This window comes from Mus caroli, unplaced genomic scaffold, assembly GCF_978045245.1.
Source record: "Mus caroli unplaced genomic scaffold, Mus_caroli_1 scaffold_6, whole genome shotgun sequence".
NCBI classification, from domain to species: Eukaryota; Metazoa; Chordata; class Mammalia; order Rodentia; family Muridae; genus Mus; species Mus caroli.
In genome coordinates, this window is record NW_028227261.1 from 1,047,204 (window position 1) to 1,067,161 (window position 19,958).

At 53.5% G+C, this 19,958-nt stretch overlaps 1 protein-coding gene across 2 annotated transcripts in view; it reads left to right on the forward strand.

Moving 5' to 3' along the window:
- The first annotated feature begins 3,120 nt into the window (after positions 1-3,120).
- The window catches only part of Ski (SKI proto-oncogene), a 68,859-nt gene continuing 52,021 nt past the window's right edge, over positions 3,121-19,958 (forward strand). The window contains exon 1 of one of the 2 annotated variants that reach the window (XM_029475805.2): positions 3,121-4,360. In XM_029475805.2, the coding sequence (XP_029331665.1) occupies positions 3,392-4,360 (969 nt within the window). In that variant the 5' untranslated portion in view covers positions 3,121-3,391. The remainder of the gene's footprint in view (positions 4,361-19,958) is intronic. The other variant, XM_021160770.3, reaches the window with a different exon arrangement.

A 19,958-nucleotide genomic window follows, 5' to 3' on the forward strand; every position in this document is an offset into this window, starting at 1 on the left:
GCCATGGCTGCTTCGCTGGGTTCTGTACCTAGGAGTCAATGCTAGTCCCTGTTTGGGTCTTGAGATAGCTACAGGATGCATTTTAGCATCTTTGAAAGCACTGGCCACCCAGACTGGTGCCCAGGGCCCCACTAAGATAAAGATCATAACTTCCTTGTTTGTTTGTTTTGAGATGGGTCTCACTGTGTAGGCTAGGCTAGGCTGGAACCCAGAGATCTGTTTGACTCTGTTCCCAAGTGCTTGAGTAAAAAAGTGTGTTTTAGCATGCATAGATCATTCAAGGGCTGTCTAAGTCACCTTCTTTGGATTACAATTTGCCTGATTTGGGTGGAATATAACCCCATGCAAGGAAGTCACTCTCTCAAATGTCACATTAATTTGTATGGAGTCTGCATGTGTGCAGACAAAACTATCTACAGGGATACAACTAAGTCTCTTTTGTTTTGTAAACATTCCCTTCATGAAATAATCAGCTGTCTTAAAAAAAAAACCAACTGCTTATTTTGCTACGCTGAAAAAAGATTTTTAAGTTATGGGGAGGCTCATGGCATAGTGCACGTACGGAAGTCAGCAGACAAGTCATGGGAGCCATTTTTCTCTTTCTACCCCAGACTGTCAGGCTTGAGGGCAACCATTTACCTGATGAGCTATCTTGCCAATCCCTTACCAGTTGTCGTATGTATTGACAGAAGAGAGAGCTAAGAGTGGGAACTCCTCATTATGAATGAAGTCAGAAGAGGAAACTGGGAGCCCAAGTTGTGCTAACACGGAAGGATGATCCCCTGGGCACGGTGGGAACACAGGAGCAGAGTTTTGTCTTCATACTGGGAACTATCTAGCTTCCAGACTTTGAATATCAAGGCCTGCTTTGAGGTAGGAGCAGCTGAGGCTTGCACAGAGATACCTGACCAGCTCCTAGGTAGGCACTGTGTTGAGTGTTGAGTGTTGGTTTGTGTCTGTTCTGGTCTTACCCAGGAGGTCAGAAACTTGTCGAAAACTGAAGATAACCCAGGCCACCCTGGGTATGGCCCTCTTACTTCACCAATCAGGAAAGGCCTGTGCCCAGGCCAGTTTGAGGCTCTGGGTCTTTTTAGGGGGAAATTTCTCACTTCTTCACTTAAACTGTCCTTCAGGGTCTGGTTTTGAATCCTTGTGTCGGCCCCTTTGTTATATGTTAGCTACTTTGGGTGACACTCTGCAAGACTGCCCTACTTTGATCCCATTGTATAGCCAATATATGGAGGGCCAGTGTAGTCCTACTCAGGCCGTAACCTAGATACCTGATATGCAGATGGATACTTGGTTCCCAGTCCTGGAGGGTGCAGGGTAAGGATCATAGCAGCTGCCAGCCTGAGAATCACAGAGATCTGCTGTCCAAGCTATTGGCTAATGGCTGGCTCAAGAAGGGCCAATAGCTACTAGACGCAGCTTCTTCAATATAGGATTACATTCCAAAGTTCCCACCTCACAGAACAGGGTCCAGTAGACAGATGTTGCTGGTACCTATATCACTGGTGAGAGGCTGGGTCACAGTTCATGGGGTAGTCGGTGTTACCTGCCAGTGAGTGACACAAGAACTCTCCATAGCTGTACCTCCTCTGCATCTCTGCATCCCTAGGTCATGCTGTGAGCTCCTAGGTTCTGCAATTCTGTGTTGTTCTTGAGTGTGGAGTTCTGTATATCACTACACATGGAAACTCAGAAGTACTTTGGGCAGTCCTGCTCGGAAGACCTTGGGTGGTTCTTTGTGTAGGCACATGGGTTTTTGAGCTATTTTCTCAACATAAGAGTAACCTGACATGAGTGTTCTGTGGTGTCCTTTATGTATTGCCCCTATCATATGGGGGTAGGAACTTCGGTTGTGTGGAGACCGTAGGGTGCTTTGAGACGTTCTTGTTTCAGAACACGAATGTTTTGTGGCATCCTTGCTATGAGGAAGGGAACCTGGGTTTTGTTTTGTGGTGTCCTTGTTATGAGTGTCTCGTGGAGCACGACGTCCAGCAGTGTGGGGAGTGAAGGTTACTTCACAGTGTCTCCCTAGAATGGGAACCCCGGGATGTAGGGCGGCAGTGGCGCAGATCTATTGCGGACCGCCACTCAGCTGGCCTGTGGTTGTGGCAGGGGTCTTGTGGGTTTCGGGGGCCCCAAGGCCGTGGTGGCAGCAGGACCGGAGTCTTCCCAGCCGCGCAGGAAGCGGCCTCGGCCGGAAGGGGGGCCCCAGGCGCCTCCGCTGTGGCCGCCTCCAGTGGCCTCCACAAGGCGGGGCCGAGCGAGACCGAGTAGGGCCGAGCAGGGCCGAGCCGGTACCGAGTAGGGCCGAGCGGGGCCGAGCAGTGCCGAGAGGGGCCGAGCTCCGGTACGGAGGAGCCGAGCAGAGTCGAGCTGTGGGCGGACAAAGCCGAGCTTGGCCGAGTCCGGTCCGGGCGTAGCCGAGCGCCACTGAGCCCGGGAGGGGGAGCGCGCGTTCTTGGAAGAGCCCGCCCGGAGCTGGTCACATTCCTGGCCCGCACTCGGGCTGAGGCGGACGCACAGCAACAAACAACGCGGGAGGCGGGGCTGGCGCGGGCGGGGCGGGGCGGTACGGGGCGGGGCGGCGCGCGGCGGCGTGAGCTCAGCTCCCGGCGCTCAGTCCGAGCCGGAGCGAGCCGCCGGAAAGATGTGCGCCGAGTGCGCAGAGCCCCGCGCCGCCGCGGTGCTCTGAGGCCGCGGGCCAGAGGCGCCTCCGCCGTCCCGGGAGCCGCGCGCGCGGGCCAGCGGGCGGCCGGGAGCCGGCAGGCGGCCGCGCGGGCGGGCAGGCCGCCAGGGGCCGGCGGCGGGCGCGACGCGGCCGGTCAGCACCGCCGGGACGAGCCGAGCGGGCGCCGCGCGGTGGGAGGAGCGGGGCAGCGGCGGCGCGCCGCGCGAGGACGGCCCGGCGGGCCCCGCGCCCGCGCCCCCGCTCCTCCCGGGCCCCTCGGCCTCGGCCGCCGCGGCGATTCGCGCCTCGCGGCGCCGGCACCTGCCCGCGCGCCCCCCGCGAGCCCCGGGCCCGCGAGCGTTGGCGTTGGCGTTGGCGGCGCGCGCCGGGGCATGCCCGGCGCCTAGAGCCCGGGGGGCGCGCGGGGGGCGCGCGGGGGGCCCGGGCGGCGGCGGGCGCGGCGCGGGGCGCGTGGATGTGGCGCCGGGCCCGGGCGGCGGCGGGCTCCAGCGGCGGGACCCCTTCGCCCCGCCCGCCTTCGCCTTCGCGCCCCCGGGCGAGGCCGAGGCCGGGGCCGTGATCGGCCGTGAACCGGCGACGGGGGGCGGTCGTGGCCGCGGTCGCGGGCGGCGGCGGGGTGCGCGGGGCGGCGGCGGAGGCCGTGGGGGCCCGGGCGCACGGGAGCGGGAGCGGCCGGGGGAGCCCGATCGCACCATGGAAGCTGCAGCGGCCGGCCGGGGCGGCTTCCAGCCGCACCCGGGGCTGCAGAAGACGCTGGAGCAGTTCCACCTGAGCTCCATGAGCTCGCTGGGCGGCCCGGCCGCTTTCTCGGCGCGCTGGGCGCAGGAGGCCTACAAGAAGGAGAGCGCCAAGGAGGCGGGTGCGGCCACAGTGCCGGCGCCGGTGCCCACTGCCGCGGAGCCGCCGCCCGTGCTGCACCTGCCTGCCATCCAGCCGCCGCCGCCCGTGCTTCCTGGGCCCTTCTTCATGCCGTCGGACCGCTCCACCGAGCGCTGTGAGACCGTGCTGGAAGGGGAGACCATCTCTTGTTTCGTGGTGGGAGGTGAGAAGCGTCTGTGCCTGCCGCAGATCCTCAACTCGGTGCTGCGCGACTTCTCACTGCAGCAGATCAACTCGGTGTGCGATGAGCTGCACATCTACTGTTCGCGCTGCACCGCCGACCAGCTGGAGATCCTCAAAGTCATGGGCATCCTGCCCTTCTCCGCGCCCTCCTGCGGGCTCATCACCAAGACGGACGCCGAGCGCCTGTGCAACGCGCTGCTCTACGGCGGCGCCTACCCGCCGCCTTGCAAGAAGGAGTTGGCGGCCAGCCTGGCGCTGGGCCTGGAGCTCAGCGAACGCAGCGTCCGCGTGTACCACGAGTGCTTCGGCAAGTGCAAAGGGCTGCTGGTGCCCGAGCTGTACAGCAGTCCCAGCGCTGCCTGCATCCAGTGCCTCGACTGCCGCCTCATGTACCCGCCGCACAAGTTCGTTGTACACTCGCACAAGGCCCTGGAGAACCGGACCTGCCACTGGGGCTTCGACTCAGCCAACTGGCGGGCCTACATCCTGCTGAGCCAGGACTACACGGGCAAGGAGGAGCAGGCCCGCCTTGGCCGCTGCCTGGACGACGTGAAGGAGAAGTTCGACTATGCCAACAAGTACAAGCGGAGGGTGCCCCGGGTAAGTGTCCCCGGGTCTTGGGGGTTGGCAAACTATGCTCAAGGTGGGTGGGTGGGGTCCTTCTGCTCTGGGTCCTCTGGGTTCAAAAGGTTGGGGCTCGTGGTTCGACCTTATCAGGCCTTGAGTTGATTTGATTTTAGGAAAGTCGGGGGCTTGTCGGTCTATTGTGGGTAAGGCCATCTTCGTGTTGTCTGAGCGCTGCTCTTATGGAGTAGAGTGAACGGGAGAACCCTCTCGGGGCTCATAGCTCTTGACCATACAGGCTAAGCTCTGAAGGTCTGAGAAAGTGGCAGCTTCAAGCTCTGGGAGGTTAGAGAGCGCCTGGACCTAGGCTGTGACTTTCTGACTCACCATGGGACCTTGACAGAGTTGTCCATATGAGAATGAAGTTTGCCTCCTTTCTCTCTTGTGGCTGGGATGCTTTCTTGCCTGTGGTCTTCAGCTGAGTATCCATGCATGTTTACTGCCTCTCCTGTTTTTTCTTTAAATCCTGGGGCACAGACAGCTAAAGTGAAGCTGGCTAGCTGTCTTGGCAGAGACTTGGCACTTGCAGCCCCTGGTGTCTCCTGTTGGTGCACGTCGAAGGCCACTTTGGCGTGGTCAGCGGCCTGCCGGAGTTGCTGATGGTCTGCAGTTTATTTGGACTCACCCATTTCCTTATGTTGCTCTCGTGCTTGGTTGTGGAGGCCCGTCAGCCCAGGCTGTGTTGTATGTGAGTCAAAGAAAGCTTTGTGAGATCTGCTTGGGCATTTCCTGGGCCACTTGGTACCTAAATCATTCACTGGAGTCCACAGGAAGTTTCTTTGCATATGCATCCTAAGTATCTTTAACTTTTAAATATCCAGGCTTATTAAATTGCACACACAGAATGCTGCATTGGCTCAGCTATTCTTGGGAGACCTAATTAATTCAGCTATTGCATCAAACTTTTTTTTTTTCTAAATCTGTGAATAGATGCTGCAGCCCGGTTTTCTCTGGGCGCCCCTCCAGCAGCGTGTCAGAGTTGTGGGGGGGGGAGGGGCTCTGAAGAAGGATGGTCGCCTCATTCTCTGGGGGCTGCGGAGTGTGCATATGCTGTGTGTTCTTTGGCACTTTGGCCACAGCCGGGGCAGTGCATCGGGTGGGAGATGTTGCAGGCAGGTCTTTTCAAATGGACCTGGCTGTAGGGTCCCACCAGTGGAGACCTGTCTGTCTGGGGTGGTTTGCACCCTTGTGTGGCTACTGTAGAGATGTGGTACTGGAGAGGCTGTGCCTCTGGGACGCTTTCACGCCTCTTATCTTGGGAGCAGGCAGAGAGTCTTGTCTGAGTTGGGTGTGTCTGTGTTTGTGTTTGTCTGGTCCTGTGTGTTTGTGGTCTTTCTGTCTAGGCTTAGAGGACCAGCATGGTCCCTTTGTCCCAGCCGCCGCTGAGTAGAAGACTTTTGTCTTCTTACAAGTCCTGTGGTGCTGAGTATGAGATTCTTGGGCTCAGGGGATATGGTTCAGATGCCCATGCCAGTACTGTGGGGTTAGAAGGCAGGACAGTGTGCTGAGCCATGGTCATGTGCTTGGGTCATTTCCTCCATGGTTTGTGTCTAGCTGCTCTTCTCTGTTGTCCACCCTGGGAGTGCTCTGACACCTCATTTGCTGAGTGAAGAGAAGTTTCTCAGGTGCTCTGTATCTCCAGCTCCTCTCAGGCAAGTGGTGGCTTCAGCTTGGGTTCTAGAGTTTGACCAGCTTCTGATTGCTTACTGACAAGGGACTGGTAGACTCCTTTTTCTTCTTTGTAAGGTGCTCCCAGCTCTGCCATCGTGTTGCTGATCCCTTGACTCTGTGGGTCTGTAGTTGGGGGTTCAGGCTGGACTGTCCTCTTCAGGACAGCCATGTGTTTATCTCTGTAAACCATAGGTAACACCCAGGAAGGGGAGGTCAGTCTGGGTGCAGCAGGCATATGGCTGCCCAGACTTCTCTTGTCCTAAGGAGTGGCCTGAGTGCCCGCTCTCGTTCACTGAATGTTGTCAGAATCCCCTTACTTTCTTCATAGCCTATGTTAACATTTTTGATCTGCTGAGGAGAGCACAGAGTATGCTGGAACTGTGGGCCATGCAGCTCTTGACGGGGCCCGTGGGCTGTCTTGAACTAGGGGTGAGCTGAGTGCTTCGTGGAGAGGGGTGGGTTCTTGAACTGGTGGTAGGAAGGTGCAGAGGTCAGTAGGTTTCCTGAGTCCTTGATGCTCTCATGACACTTGGCTGCTCTGCTCTGTGGCAGCCTGCCTGAGGCGGCTTCTCTTTGACTGAGGTGGGGTCTGTTCGGATCGGATGGGATTGGCCTGGTAGAGGTGGAATTGTGGTTCCTGTGGTCAGTTGAGTCTGTACAGGGGTGTGGGCTGCTGTACCCCGGCTTTGGCATGGGCTATGTATGATAGGTGGTCTTCTGCAATACCCTCCTGATGTCACGGGGAAACAGGAAATGTCCACTTCTGCTGGTAAAGCTTTGAAGAAAATGCCGGCTACTTGGGTGCTCAGTGAGCCGGTGGGTCTTTCTGAGGGACCCTTTGGCAACTTCCCTGGCAGATTTGTAGAGAGCCAGTTCGGCTGTGGGATCCCATTCTCACTCTCTTCCTCACTCACTGGCTATGTGAGCTTGAGCAAGTTGCTTAACCCCCTCCTCTGTGCCTCAGTTTTCTGAAGTAGGTTAGGACTAATGCTTTGTTGAACCTGTCTTGATACTGTTTTTTCGTTGGGTGGTGGGGCAGGGCACAGATGGAAAGGGGGCCTCAGAACCTTCCCTTCCATCCAGTAGCTTTCTGGACAGTTCTCTCTTACTCTTGGCTTGCTTGATAGTGTTGGGCTCCCCACAGAGTCAGGGTATCTGCATAAAAAGGAAAATGGGCAGTGGCCCTTTGAGCTGCCACTCTGTGTACCTCGTGGGACTTGGCTGTTGTCCCACAGGAAGATTTGTAGTTACTAGCCTTTTCAGGCCAGCTACTGGTGCTGCTGCAGTGTCTCCTTCCGGTCTCCTCCTGGCTAGAACAGGATCCTCGCTGTGGGTCTGAGAAGTGGGCTTTGGTGTAGAGTGACTTGGGTTGTTGTAGGTTACGGCATCTCTATTCTGAAGCCTGGATTCTCGGGACTTTGTTCTGGCAGCTGATACCACTTAATGTAGACTTGTCAGGGTTCCTCAGAGTGGGACAGCAGGACTGACATCACGTTTCTTAATTCCACACCTAGTCAGATGGTCAGCTTTAGGGAGCACTGAGCCCTGGGTGTGTTTGGGACATGACTGCGACTTTAGGGTGCAGAGCTGAGTGTGGTGTGCTAGGTTCAGGAGTCTTCTGAGTGGACTGTGATTTGCTCTTTTGGTTTTCTTGGGATAGGGCCTTGTCTCCTGAGAGGTGGGATCACAGTCGTGTATCACTGCTCAGTTGGGGTTTTTCCTTCCATGAAGATTGCCTTAGGAGAGGACAGTGCCAGTATGCTGGGACCCCGTCGCCTGGACACCTGCAGGTCTTGGTGTTCTTCAAAAGGTCAACTGCACTTTGTTCACTGGGTTCTTTTTGAAGAGTGTTCAACTTTCTTAGAGTTGGTATTGATTTTTCCCCTTCAGATGCTTGGGCCAAGAATATGACCCAGAGGTCAGGCCCTGGTCCAGGAAAGAAGGGTGCTCTCTGGGTCTAGGATGGCTGCCAGGTGGTGGTTCCAGTCCAAGGCCAGTAGGTCTTCCGAGAGTGGGACGGCAGTTTGGGAGTGGTCTCTAGGACATCATAGCCAGCCGTGCGTGGAGGGGTTAATGAGTATTGGTGGAAACCCACCTCTGAGAGGGCCACGCTCTTACAGCATAGCCTTTCAGGCTGTTTGTCCATTAATCTTGATACCTTCTGGGGCTCCTCTGGGAGCCATTTGGGTCCCTCACCATCTGGAGGAAGCAGGGTCATTGAGTAGCCCTCACCTTTGTCCCCGGATGCCCAATGAAGGCCCCGGTCATCAAGAAGCTTCCAAGAGTAAGGTCATTGACTCTCTGCCGTTTCTCAACCTCCCCTGCAGCTGGTTTGTGTAATGTCTGTCTGAAGTGTTTAAGGGCAGACAGGATGTAGAGGGTGAGGAAGTCTGGGCCAAGTGTGAACCCAGCCCTGCCCTAGAGCAGAGCCTCCCCATCTCCCCCCCACCCCCGTCCCCAGGTCGGAGCTTCTGTCTTTGCAGCCCCACAAAGGAGGCTGCGGTTGAGGGGTTTGCCTGCCCTGCCGTCTGGCGGGAGGCGAGGTGGCCATGGCTGGGGCTGGATTCTGCAACAGTGTCTCTTTCTAAGGATTGCGAAAGTTGAGGGAAGGTTTCTCCTTTAGAAGAATTATGCAAGTTTCAACTGAAATGTTTTTTAAAAGTTTCTTTGTTTTGAATCAAAGCACAGCCTAAGTTACTTCTGTGAGATCTAGAATAGCTGAGCAGTGAGGGGAGCCTCTCTTGCCTTTTCCCTGGTGCCAGGGAAGAGAAAGGAAGCATGGAGCTGGGTGTTATGTAGATGGGGGCTGAGAGGTGCTTTGCCCCTGGTGCTCTGTGTGGTCAGTAGCCACTGTAGCCACTGATGGATCCTGTCATGGTGACTTGTCTACACTACTCCATCAAGGGTGTCTCCCACCTTCTCCTGTGACCCGGTGGAGTCCTGGTCCCTTTTCTAGATCAAGGATTGTGCCCCGATGATCTTGCTGCCTTTTGAGGTACTTTGAGAGGTTATCCTGGGTCACCCTCTGGAAGCACCCCTGTCACCAGGGCCACTACGTAGTAAGCTCACAGATTGCTTACTACATGTACAGATTGCTCACAGAGCTGTTCTCTGCACATAAGGCCCTGTCCCCAAGCTTCTGTGCTACTGCCTAGAGATCCCTGGGTTCTAGACTCACAGCTGCCAGTATCCTCTTATTTCTGAAACAGGACCAAGATTTGGAAGTGGAAATGATAGTAAAGTCAGGGCAGGAGCCTGTGGCCCTCAAGGGACATGTGTACCTGGTTACAGTACTTAGTACTGACCAAGTGTCCTGTGAGTAGATTTGGCTATGCTTGTCTGCATTCTTTTGAGTCACTGACCTGTTTGTGTGGAAACAGATAAAGGGATCTTGGCAAGAGCCCAGAGTCACCCAAGATCTCTTGTGATGTATGGCGTCTCTGATTTTACTTTTTTGGCTTCTAATGCCTGAAAGAATGCCAGAACTTCAGTAACAGGGGATGAGGTGCCACACCATAGCCACCCAGGCTCTTGTGTGCACTGTGGGAGCTGTCTGCGGTGGTATGGTGTGTTTTGTTTCTGGCTTCTGGGAATGAGTGGGGGCTGATCACAGCTGGCTCTCTGGGTAGTGGGGGTGGAAGGATGACTCAGTGGAAGTGAGCAGTCACTGCGGGCAGGCCTTAGTGCCCAGATCTCCATGGTTGCAGAAGGGAAGGTTGGGATTGTCCTTAGTACAGCTCTTTGATTATCCATCTTGTCGAGGGCTCTGAAGAAGGCTGCTCTTGCACATATGTCGTGGGGGATACGTGGACCCCGTTTCCAGTTGGAGTGCTTGGAAAGCCCTAGAGTGTTTCCCTTGGCTGGAGCTGTGAGCATTGATGTTCTCCCCAGCCCTCTCTGTGCTGGCTGTGGCTTCCTCTGGAATGTCCGCTGGTCACTGTGAAAGAGGTGGCTCTTGTTGGAAACAGCTTCCTGTAGCTCCCACTGTGCTAGCATTTCAGGGAAATGCAGTGGCCTGGAATGAGTGTTGGGACCTGGTAGAGGTGATGGTGTGCAGTGAAGACTTGTGGGCTGGCAAGTGGAGCTGACCCGAGGGCCAGGGTGATAATTGGGCTCTGATGTGACCCTTCCCCTTCCTGACTTCCCATGAGTTTAGGTGTGAGGAAGGCCCATCCACCACGTGACAGGTGATAGTATGGGGGTGGGGCGGGATTGAAGTTTCCCAGAGTGGGTTTAACCAGTTTAGTGAGGAGTTGGGGCTATACCTCAAGCATAACTGGTGTCATGTGGTGCTGCCCTGATGCTGTTGTGGTCCCTGTACACTGTCTGCTGATGGTCTCCGCCCATTGTCAGTGGACACGTTGTTTTTTGTAAGTCTATAAGTAACCAGAGTGAGAAGTGGCTGTTGCCCTCGCAGACCCCTCAGCCTATAGTAGGCGTTGCTGGCCTTGCTGCTGGGAAGGCCAGTCAGAGTGGGCGGCTGCCAGCAGAGTCCCTTGGCTCTGCACTCAAAGTAACATGGGAATGTTTTTGTTTTGACTATGGAATGTGGCCCTTTGCTTGTAGACAGAGGTTCTTGGTGCCTGCTTGTTTTATTTTTACTTTTGTGTGTGCATGGTGTGTATGTGTGTGTGCGCGTGCGCGTGTGCACGCACACACATGAATCCACATGCCCTGTGTGTGAAGCCAGAAATTGGTGTTGGTGCCCTCTGTCCTTCCCCACCTCATTTTGAGACTTGAGTGTCTCTGGCTCTGCTGTTTTGGCTAGCTGAGCTGGCTAGTGAGCACGGGATCTGGTTCTCTCTTCCATCAGGTGCTGGGGTTGTGGGTGCTGCGAGCACGGGTCCTGGAGATCTGCGCTCACAGCTCATGTTTGTGCAGCAGGCACTTAGCCTGCCTAGCCAGGTCCCTGGACCTTGATGTCTGTTTTTAGAGATGAGGCCGAGGAAGTCTCTCTTGCCTTGCTGGGGTGCCCTTCCTTGAGGTACAAGTAAGGTTAGCCAGGCCTCCATGAAGTATGAGGCCCTAATTCATGAATGTCTTCAGCCCTAGAAGGGGTGTGACCTGCAGGAGTCGGGGCACTTAGGGAAACTGATTTGCTTGCACAATACTAATGTCCCCATTTGTGCTGGCACAAGGGACTTCTCTGTGTCAGTTGCTGTGCAAGGGCCAGTTTGATGGTCCCCGCCTGGTGTAGCCTGAGGGTGTCGTATCTGGGTCCCCTCTGTGAGAAGTTGTGGGTAGACAATGCAGACCTTTCTCAGAGGCCCCTCCCCTCCCCTCCCCTTTCAGTTTATTTAGTAGCCCAAAGTAATGTACACTCCAGAGAAACACTGGAGTAGGTGGACTTGAAAGGGGAGAACAGGACCGTTAGTTTGTGCTTTCCTTCTATGTCTCCTGCGCCCTCAGCACGACAGAGATGTCCTTGCCACTGGCCTGCAGTCCCTCTGGCACCTTGTGGCACTTGGGCCTGTGTCTGGGATGTGCTGCTACGCCCTGCCACCCTGAAGGATTGGCAACTCTGGACCTCTCCTCTCATGCAACACAAGCCAGTGTAGGTTTCGGCATCCTATGCTGCAGTTGTGTTTGGGCTGTCAGGGTAGGGTGCTCTTCTTTCTCCATCTCGTCCATCCCTGGCACCTGAAGATAATAGTCATGAGGGGCAAATATCAGGGCACCTTTCTCTGGAAGAGGAGAGGGGCTTGCTTCTTTGGGAGGAGGGGCCAAGATCTTGCTGTGTAGCCTAGGCTGTGGTTGACTTGTGATCCTCTACCTCAGTCCTTTGAGTGGAGATTACAGGTATGTACCACCAAACTGGCTGATGGGTTTGTTTGTTGAAGGTGAGTGCAGGGCCTGGGTTTTGACCTCTTATTCTAGCAGGAGGTAGAGCAGGCTGGCAGGTAGGGAGCAGCTGGGCCACACCATAAGAACCTTTGCATAGGCCCTTGCTCCACATGGGGTGTTAAGGGTTTAAAGTGAGGTGCGTGGGCAGGGCTGGAGGCTGCAGTGCAGCAACCTCAGGTCGTCTGCTATTCCCTCCCCCGCTGGACATCATTGTGGGGGTCCCGTGTTCTGGGGTGTGTTGCTTGGGAACCTATCTTGGCTCTTTTGGCTCTTTTGGGGTGAGGCCCTTGGTTGGAGATGCCAGATCCCCAGGGCTGCCATAATGCTCTGAGATGGAGTCTTTCCTGGGCGCTTGTGGAGACCTTCCCTGTCGTACTGCTGGGGCTGCCACCTGGTGTTTGATGGTGTTGGCTGCCTTTTTCTGCTTCACCTGCTGCCTCCCCCTTCCTGGTGTTACAACGGTGTTGCCCAAACCATTAAAAGAATTATACTCCCAAGTTGAATGATATGCAAATGTAGTCAATTAAGCGAGGGGATTTTAATTAGCAGTTTAAGTTCATGTGTGAAGTGCCTTGCTTTAATTACTTGACAGTTTTGTTGTAAATTTGCTAAGTTTTTTTTTGCAGAACTATCAAAACTGTGATTTTTTTTTTAACATCCTTCTATGCAATAAGTGTCGCCCAGCTTGCCTGACCCTAGTGGGTTTGTCTCCATTTATGAAGCTCTTTAAACTGAAAACAAGGTGGGCCTTGTAGGTTGCCTGTGCACAGCTCAGTCAGTTAGGTCATACTCCTTGTTTTCCTGGCACAGGCTGGCAGGGTGACTCCCTAGGCTTCCCTGGTGGATGCTGGGGAGAAGCCTCCTTCCAGCTTGGGTCTGGTGCTGATGGAACACATGTCTCCCTCCTACCCAGGAACAGCTGGGCGCCTGGAATGGGAGTCAGGAGCTATGTGGGTGGGCATATGTCCTCTTAAATGAGGTATCTGACGGACATAAGTTGGACATCCCTAGACATTGTTCTCAGAGCCTTGCCATTTACTCTTCCATTTAAGAGAGGTAAAGAGACCTGATTTTTGAAGTTCTTTGCCTTGGCTACCTGAGAGGCCAGGCAGGAACATTTGTCCTGATTGTCCTGAGCTGGGTCCAGATACAGCCTGGTCATGTCTAGGTTTCGTTTGCGACTACCATCCCTCCTATGCACCCTACCAGGACATGCCAGTGTATAATGGGTAGTTGTTATAAATGGTTCTTTTGGTTGGATTTAGGATTAACTCTAATTTGCCTGTTGTTGCTATTACATTCATCTTCTGTTACAGGAAAAAGAGGGTTTCCTCTCTGGTTTATAACATCTTTCAGATTAGTCCTCAGATTCCTATGTTGCCCGAGGATCACAGTGTTATGTGAGAAGTGTGCTTACATAGATTCAAGTGGTATGGCTGACCATAGCCCAATGTGCCTGCTCCAGGACTGTGCAAGTTTACTTGGACTGAATTGTGCAGGCAGGCAGAGTGGTGGATAAGTTCCCATGCATCTCAGAGTATCTGCACATGTATCTGAGGGAAGGAGGGAGGGAGGGAGGGAGGGAGGGAGGGAGGGAGGGAGGGAGGGAGGGAGACTAGGTGGTATAAGTTTGAGCTCCATTAGTACCTTGTGGGACTGCTTTGTGCATGTGACCTGTTATTACAGCATCGGCTTGAAGACTAGGACTGCACCTGCCTGGGCTTAAGGTCTCTTTTCTCTTTTAAATACTTAATTTGGATTGGATTTTGGGGGATAGGGTAATTTAACCGACTCTGTGGAGACAGTGATCTTCCTCTCTGTAGAGAGTATCTGTGGGCTGAGGATGGTCGGCCAGGACTCATCAGGGTGGCCCTGCAATGCGAAGCACCGCTGTTGTCCGTCCTCAGATTCTTCTCTGTCCTGGTTATGCCAGCCTTTTGGCTATGGTGTGTCTGCAACAGTTTCCAAAAGTCAATGCCAGTGAGTGAGGAGGAGCTGGCGAACCTGAGGAGACGCCGCTGCTGCCACCGCTGCCGCCGCCGCCGCGGGAAGGGAGGGAGAGCACCTGCAGAGCTGGGCCCATGGGCAGGCCTGCCAGCTCCATTGAGACCCATGGTGCACAGTTGGTGGATTTTAAGACAGGAGTGTCTTTAGCTCAGAGAGACTGCCTGGTGCAGAAAGAAAAGTAGGTGTTGTATAGAAGTGAAGTTCTTTTTCTTTGTTAGCAGGATGATAGACCACCATAGTAACATAGCAAGGACATATTGAGGGCACATTGTCTTGTTGGGGCCTGGCTGGCCACTCATGTTCCCGCTGCAGACCATATTAGAGGTATGTCAGGAAGAAATGCAGGATCCTGTCCTTCATACTTAAAGGTTGAGGACGTCGGGTAAAGGGCAGAGGGTTCTTCAGCATGTCCTGGGTCCTGTCTTCTCCACCGGGAGAGATGATGTTCCTTTGGCCTCTACAGAGCTTCAGCCTCTGCTTGAGACAAAGCCCTGTACAAGTCTGCCGAGAGCAGGAGTTCTGTAGCCATGAACGTTCTTGCCTGTACCTGGACCCTGCAGTACGTTGTTTGCCCCGATGGCCATCGGCATGGGTCCTCCTTCGGGTAGCGATCAAGTCTCCCAAGGTTACCCCTCTCCTCCACCTCCGGTGCTGTCAGCTTCAGCTACAAAGATTTGGAGATCCCAAAGGGCTTCTTGCTGGGTTCCTCCCTCTCCCACCAGAGTGTGAGTAACCCAGAGCCTCAGTGCACGCCAGTGGGAAAGGGGTGCTCGTCCTTCACTGATTACGAACCTCTCATCAAGCCATTTCACTTCTGGGCCGGCCCCAGATTTACTTGTAGCTCATGCCCAAGGTACATCAAGACACATCCAGCTAAATTCAGTATCCTTGTGTCAAGACCCCAAACGTACATCAACACAAGAGCATGGACTCCGCAAAAGCACACAGCAGTGACTTGAGCTTACAGGAGAACCTTGAGAACAACATTGCTGGCACTCTAGTGACCAACCACCCTCTACTCTCGGGAACTTGAGGTGGGAACAGAACGGTACACCAGTGGGAAGTGCCAGCATATAATACTGCATTCCTTCCTTGTTCTGGAGACCGGACACTGGCTCATCCTGCCACGGAGCTATGACACAGGATCACACACTGAACACTTCTTTTTTTTTTTTTTGTTTTTGTTTTTTTTGTTTTTTCGAGACAGGGTTTCTCTGTGTAGCCCTGGCTGTCCTGGAACTCACTTTGTAGACCAGGCTGGCCTCGAACTCAGAAATCCGCCTGCCTCTGCCTCCCGAGTGCTGGGATTAAAGGCGTGCGCCACCACGCCCAGCTCCTAACCCGCTTCTTATTGAAAGTCTGCTTCTGTCAGACTAGACTCTAGGAACTTAAGTACAGCAAGTTAGGATTTGCCCTCTGGTTTGTTCACTAAATACAGTGTCTTCAGGGTGTATTCATAGGTATCAACCAGTCTTCCTACCTACCTACCTACCTACCTACCTACCTGCCTTTCTTTCCTTTTTCTGAGTGTGTCTTGAGTGTGTAAGGTGGTTTGATCGGCACCTCTGTGGTAGCTGGTGATGTTCAGCACCCTGTCATGTGTCCATTCAGTCCCTTTGTCCATGAGACTGAGGTAACTTCTTGTAGTTTTATTGAATATTACTTTCTGTATGTGCGTGTGTGAGTGCCACACACGTGGGTGCCCATGGAGACTAGAAGAGGGTCTTGGCTTGGATGCCCTGGAGTTAAGAGTTTCCGACAGTTGGTTGTGGGCCACCTGATGTGGGTCCTTCCTCCACAAGAGCAGCAGTAGGTGCTCTTCATCACTAGGCAACCCCCACTTGTCTGTTTTGTTCACTTTCAGTTTTCACCTATTTTGTATTACTTGCTATTGTTTTGCCTACTGGCATGGACCTTGGTTTGTCTAGTGGCCAGCAGGGTGCCCCCAGTTGTCCTTTGTGTATCAGCAGACAGGACCATCTCTGAATTGCATTCTTCTGTGTTAAGGAGATCCCCAGTGCCTGTGAGGGTGTGTGAGTACAGCAGGGGCTCTGCCTGGGGTTGGCAGGGATGACAGAAAGGATTCCTGTTGTATGTGGAGCTGGTAGCAGCCTATTGTGTGACAGGTTGGGAGCATGGCCTTGAATAATAGGTAGTAGGATGTGGGCCTCAGAGTAGGTATTGTTTCCTGTTCTGTAGCTGCAGAAGGGAATGGGTCGTAGGCTGCTTTTATCTTTTGGGGGAGCCTGTGTAATAGTGTGTGTGCGTGTGTGTGTGTGTGTGTGTGTGTGTGTGTGTGTTACTGGCATGTGCCTGAAGGGGGCAAGGCCTGGGTGATGGCTACCTCAGCTTGGGAGAATTGGGCAGCGGGTGTGGGGTGGGGTGGTGGCGGCTTCATTCTGCAAGGGCTTGTCTTGCTGCATTCTGGAGAACGAAGAAAAAGACTTTCTGAAGCACGCTTATCCCCACACACAGTTCATTCCTTCTTGGACCACCCTGGCTCAACCTCTGTTTTCTAGGAAATGAAAGAAGTTCAGGGCCTCCCCTCTGGATTGGGATGTGTTCTCTCATCTTCCCATCCATCTGTCCAGTTTGGCTTTAGGAAAGACCTGGCCTGAGCTTGCCTCTCCCTGCTGAGTCTCCTGTCTCTAGGCACCATTTCCTGTGCCTCTGTATACTTCTCCCTTCATCAAGGTTGTTGCATTATGGCTGCTGCTTGAGCCATGCTAGACTGGTTTGGTGTTATTAGGGAGCCTGTGGGTGACGGTGACAGGTGGCCCTGCTGGGTTGTGTCTACTGTCGGGCTTCAGTGCCTCACAGTGCGTCGAGTCTGTGTGTGCTGTGAACCACAGTAGCTCATGTACACATCCCATCAGAGCCCCTTTGTTTCTTTCCTGGAGCCTGGAGCCGCACATCAGAACCTGGGAGTATCCCCTAGGGCCCTCAGTGTCCTGACTCTGATTCCTCAGCCAGGCCAGATGCCGTTCTCAGCATTGGTTTGTAAGCGTCTCTCTTGGCCTGGTAGCCTGGCAGCATGGCTGAGATGATGACCTGGACAGTTTTGTCAGGCTTGGTTATACTTGTTGAATGTTAATGGGGGCTAGGCCAGGGTGGCTCTTGAAAACTGGGCCCTTGCCTTTTGTTTTGCCCCTGCTAGTAGTGGGGGTAGTAGTCCTTGTGGAATTCCAAAGGCAACCCTGATGCCTAGAGCTGGGGCTAGTAAGTAGCCTTTGACCTGTAGCTGCAGGGAAGGTGGTTCTTTCTGTTTGGCTTTAAGAAAAGGGAGGGTTGGTAGACTTTCAAGCCAGCACTTTTTCTCTGGCCCTGCGGTGATTGCCCATGGTGAAGTGAAAGTCATTTCTTGCTGTTGTGGGCCGAGGTTCTCACCTTCTACTTTCCTGTGAGTAGTAGCTCAGCTGAGTTTTGTGCCTTTGGCTTAAGTGTCACTTTCTTGGAGTTTAGAGAGAGGCAGATCTGTGTAGTGGTTAGAGGTATGAGATCCAAAGGCATGACTGGCTTGGGCCACTCTGTGATCTTGGGTCATGAATTTCTGAATGGAGGCACTAGAATACCCTGTGAACAGACAGCGAGGCAGCATTCATTGTTTCATGCAGCACCTTGAGACTTGTAATGCTTTTGGCCCTCTTTTGGGAGAGCCAGCTGTATTCTGTGAACAGTCTGAGAAGCCACAGCGGCCTGCCCAACTGTTACAGCCTGAGTCTAAGTGATATGAGCCATTGTCAGTGGACACTTAGTGACGATTCTGAGGCACTAGGAGACAGGTCACCGGACCTCCCTGAAAGCTACCAGGCCACAATCCCTGCCGTCTGTCCGTTTGTGTCTGCTCCGAACTACGTTTGGTATTGCCAGGGCCCTCCCAAGTGTTTGCCTTTTGTTAGGCTCATCTGATTGGGATCTTGGTGGGATACTTGGCTGATTTGGGAGACACAGATTGAAGATACTGTGAACACTGAGGCCTAGGTGACCATGTGGGTATAGTTGGAGCTGTCTGCTAGGTCTGGTAAAGGAAGTCACTTCTCTGGTGAGTTCACATGGTACCTATTAGATTTAGAGCATAGACTGTGTAGGCATTTCCAGATTGACTGTTGAGGTAGTAGGATGGAGATGACCTCACAAAGAATGATAACTTGCTTGATCTTGGAGAATTTTCTGGAAAAGTTTTTTTTTTTCTTCCCCAAAAAGCAAGCAAGGCTGTATGGACAGCACTTTAGAGATGTCTGTTTCTCCCTGCTTCACTGGGCTGAGAGCTGAGAGGGAGGATCCAACAGGAAGAAGAGCCCATGTCAAGTTCTCAAGTGGACTCCGGAGTCCCAGCCTCCTGCCCCGGCTGTGCAGGTTACAGTACAGTGTGCACTCATCTGGTGCTGGGCAGGAATTTAGTTTGTTATAGTTGAGAAGTTTTGGAATTTTTGCAGTTGGATTTTATTCTGCTTTGGATCTGATGCTTCTGCCTGATTCAGAGAAGCCACTGAATATGGCTTTGTGAGTGTGGCTCATGTAGGAAGGGTCCCTGTGAGGGTTCCTCTCAGTCCTGATGTTCCTGCATCCTGCTGTTGTTCTATGCGTGCTGCCTCTGAGGCTGAAGGGGGAGGGGATGGGACTGACCTGTCAGTAAGCTTGCCTGTCGCCTGTCTTTGGTCTAAGACTTTGGTTTGAAGAATCTTCAAACTGTTAGGAGAGCTGGGTGGTGGATCTGTGTGCCCCCATCTGCATCTACCTGTGGTGGGTCACTGTGTGCCCACATCCACATCTGCCTGTGGTGGATCTCTGTGTACCCCGCCAACGTCTGCCTGTGCTGTGCCTCACTTGGTTCCCTAGTGCAGGGGTTCTCAACCTTCCTAACTCTGTGACCCTTTAATACAGTTCCTCATGTTGTGGTGACCCCCCCAACCATAAAATTATTTTTGTTTCTATTTCATAACTGTAATTTTGCTACTGTTATTAATCGTAATGTAAGTACCTTTTGGAAATAAAGGTTTGTCAAAGGGTCACAGCTCACAGGTTGAGAGCTACTGTCCTAACAGGATCATTTTCTAGTTGCCTTGAAAGACTTCACTGTGTAGGCCAGGCTGGCCTTGAACTCATAGAAATCTACCTGTCTTTGCTTCCTGAGCAGTGAGATCAAAGGTGTGTGCTGCCCTTTTTTTTTTTTAGTTTTTGAGTCATTGTGGTGAGGAACAGTGATGTCCTCCCTCCAAGGCAAGGGCACATGGCCGAGCAGCCTTACTGTGGCAACCACTTTTCCCCTGAGCCTTGCTAAGCCAGGTATTTAGGGACTTGATAGCACTTGAGGGGTTATGGGTATTTGTACTCGACTTTGGGAGCCTTTCCCATCTGTGGTTACTAAGTAACCAAGGAGAAGGCTTTCAGCCCTTGGTCTCCTGTCCTCGTGAACTTTGCTCCAGTGGGTGTGGGGCCCCTGTAATCTTGCCTGGCCTGTAATCTTGCCAGCCTTTGAGGCATGGCTCTGCTGTGTTGGTCACCCTGTCTTTTTGTTGCTATATTGTGACCATCTTGCTGTCTGTGTCGTCTGTCTCTGATCACCCATTGTTTTATTGATGGTTTCAAGAGAACTAACTAGCACACACACAGCCCCCAATGCGCCATACCCTGTCCTGACCCATGCTGTGTTGTTTGCTTTCTTCTAACTGGGTGACTGCCTGATTCCACTGTTTTAGACTCAAGCCCACTGATTCCCCAGTGGAGCCTATGCTGTTGCCGCTGGCGTTGCCGTCCGTGGTGGCTGATGCTAGGCCATTGCTTTACTGGTGAAGCCCAGTTACCCGCCAGATTCCCAAGTCTTCTCACTAAGTTTGGGTTGTACCAAATGGCTGCCTCCTTGCAAAATCGTCTGCCAAATATCTTGTCTGCATGAGTTGGTTGTCTTCCTAGTCTTCTTGTTGGTAAGAATCCTAGGCTTCCTCTCTCCCCAGTACTTCCTGTCCCTTGGAAGGAAGGGACAGGAAGTTGGTATGGCCAAGCTATGACATGTTCCTGATACTGGCTCCAAAGTTGTCCGTCCCACCAGGCC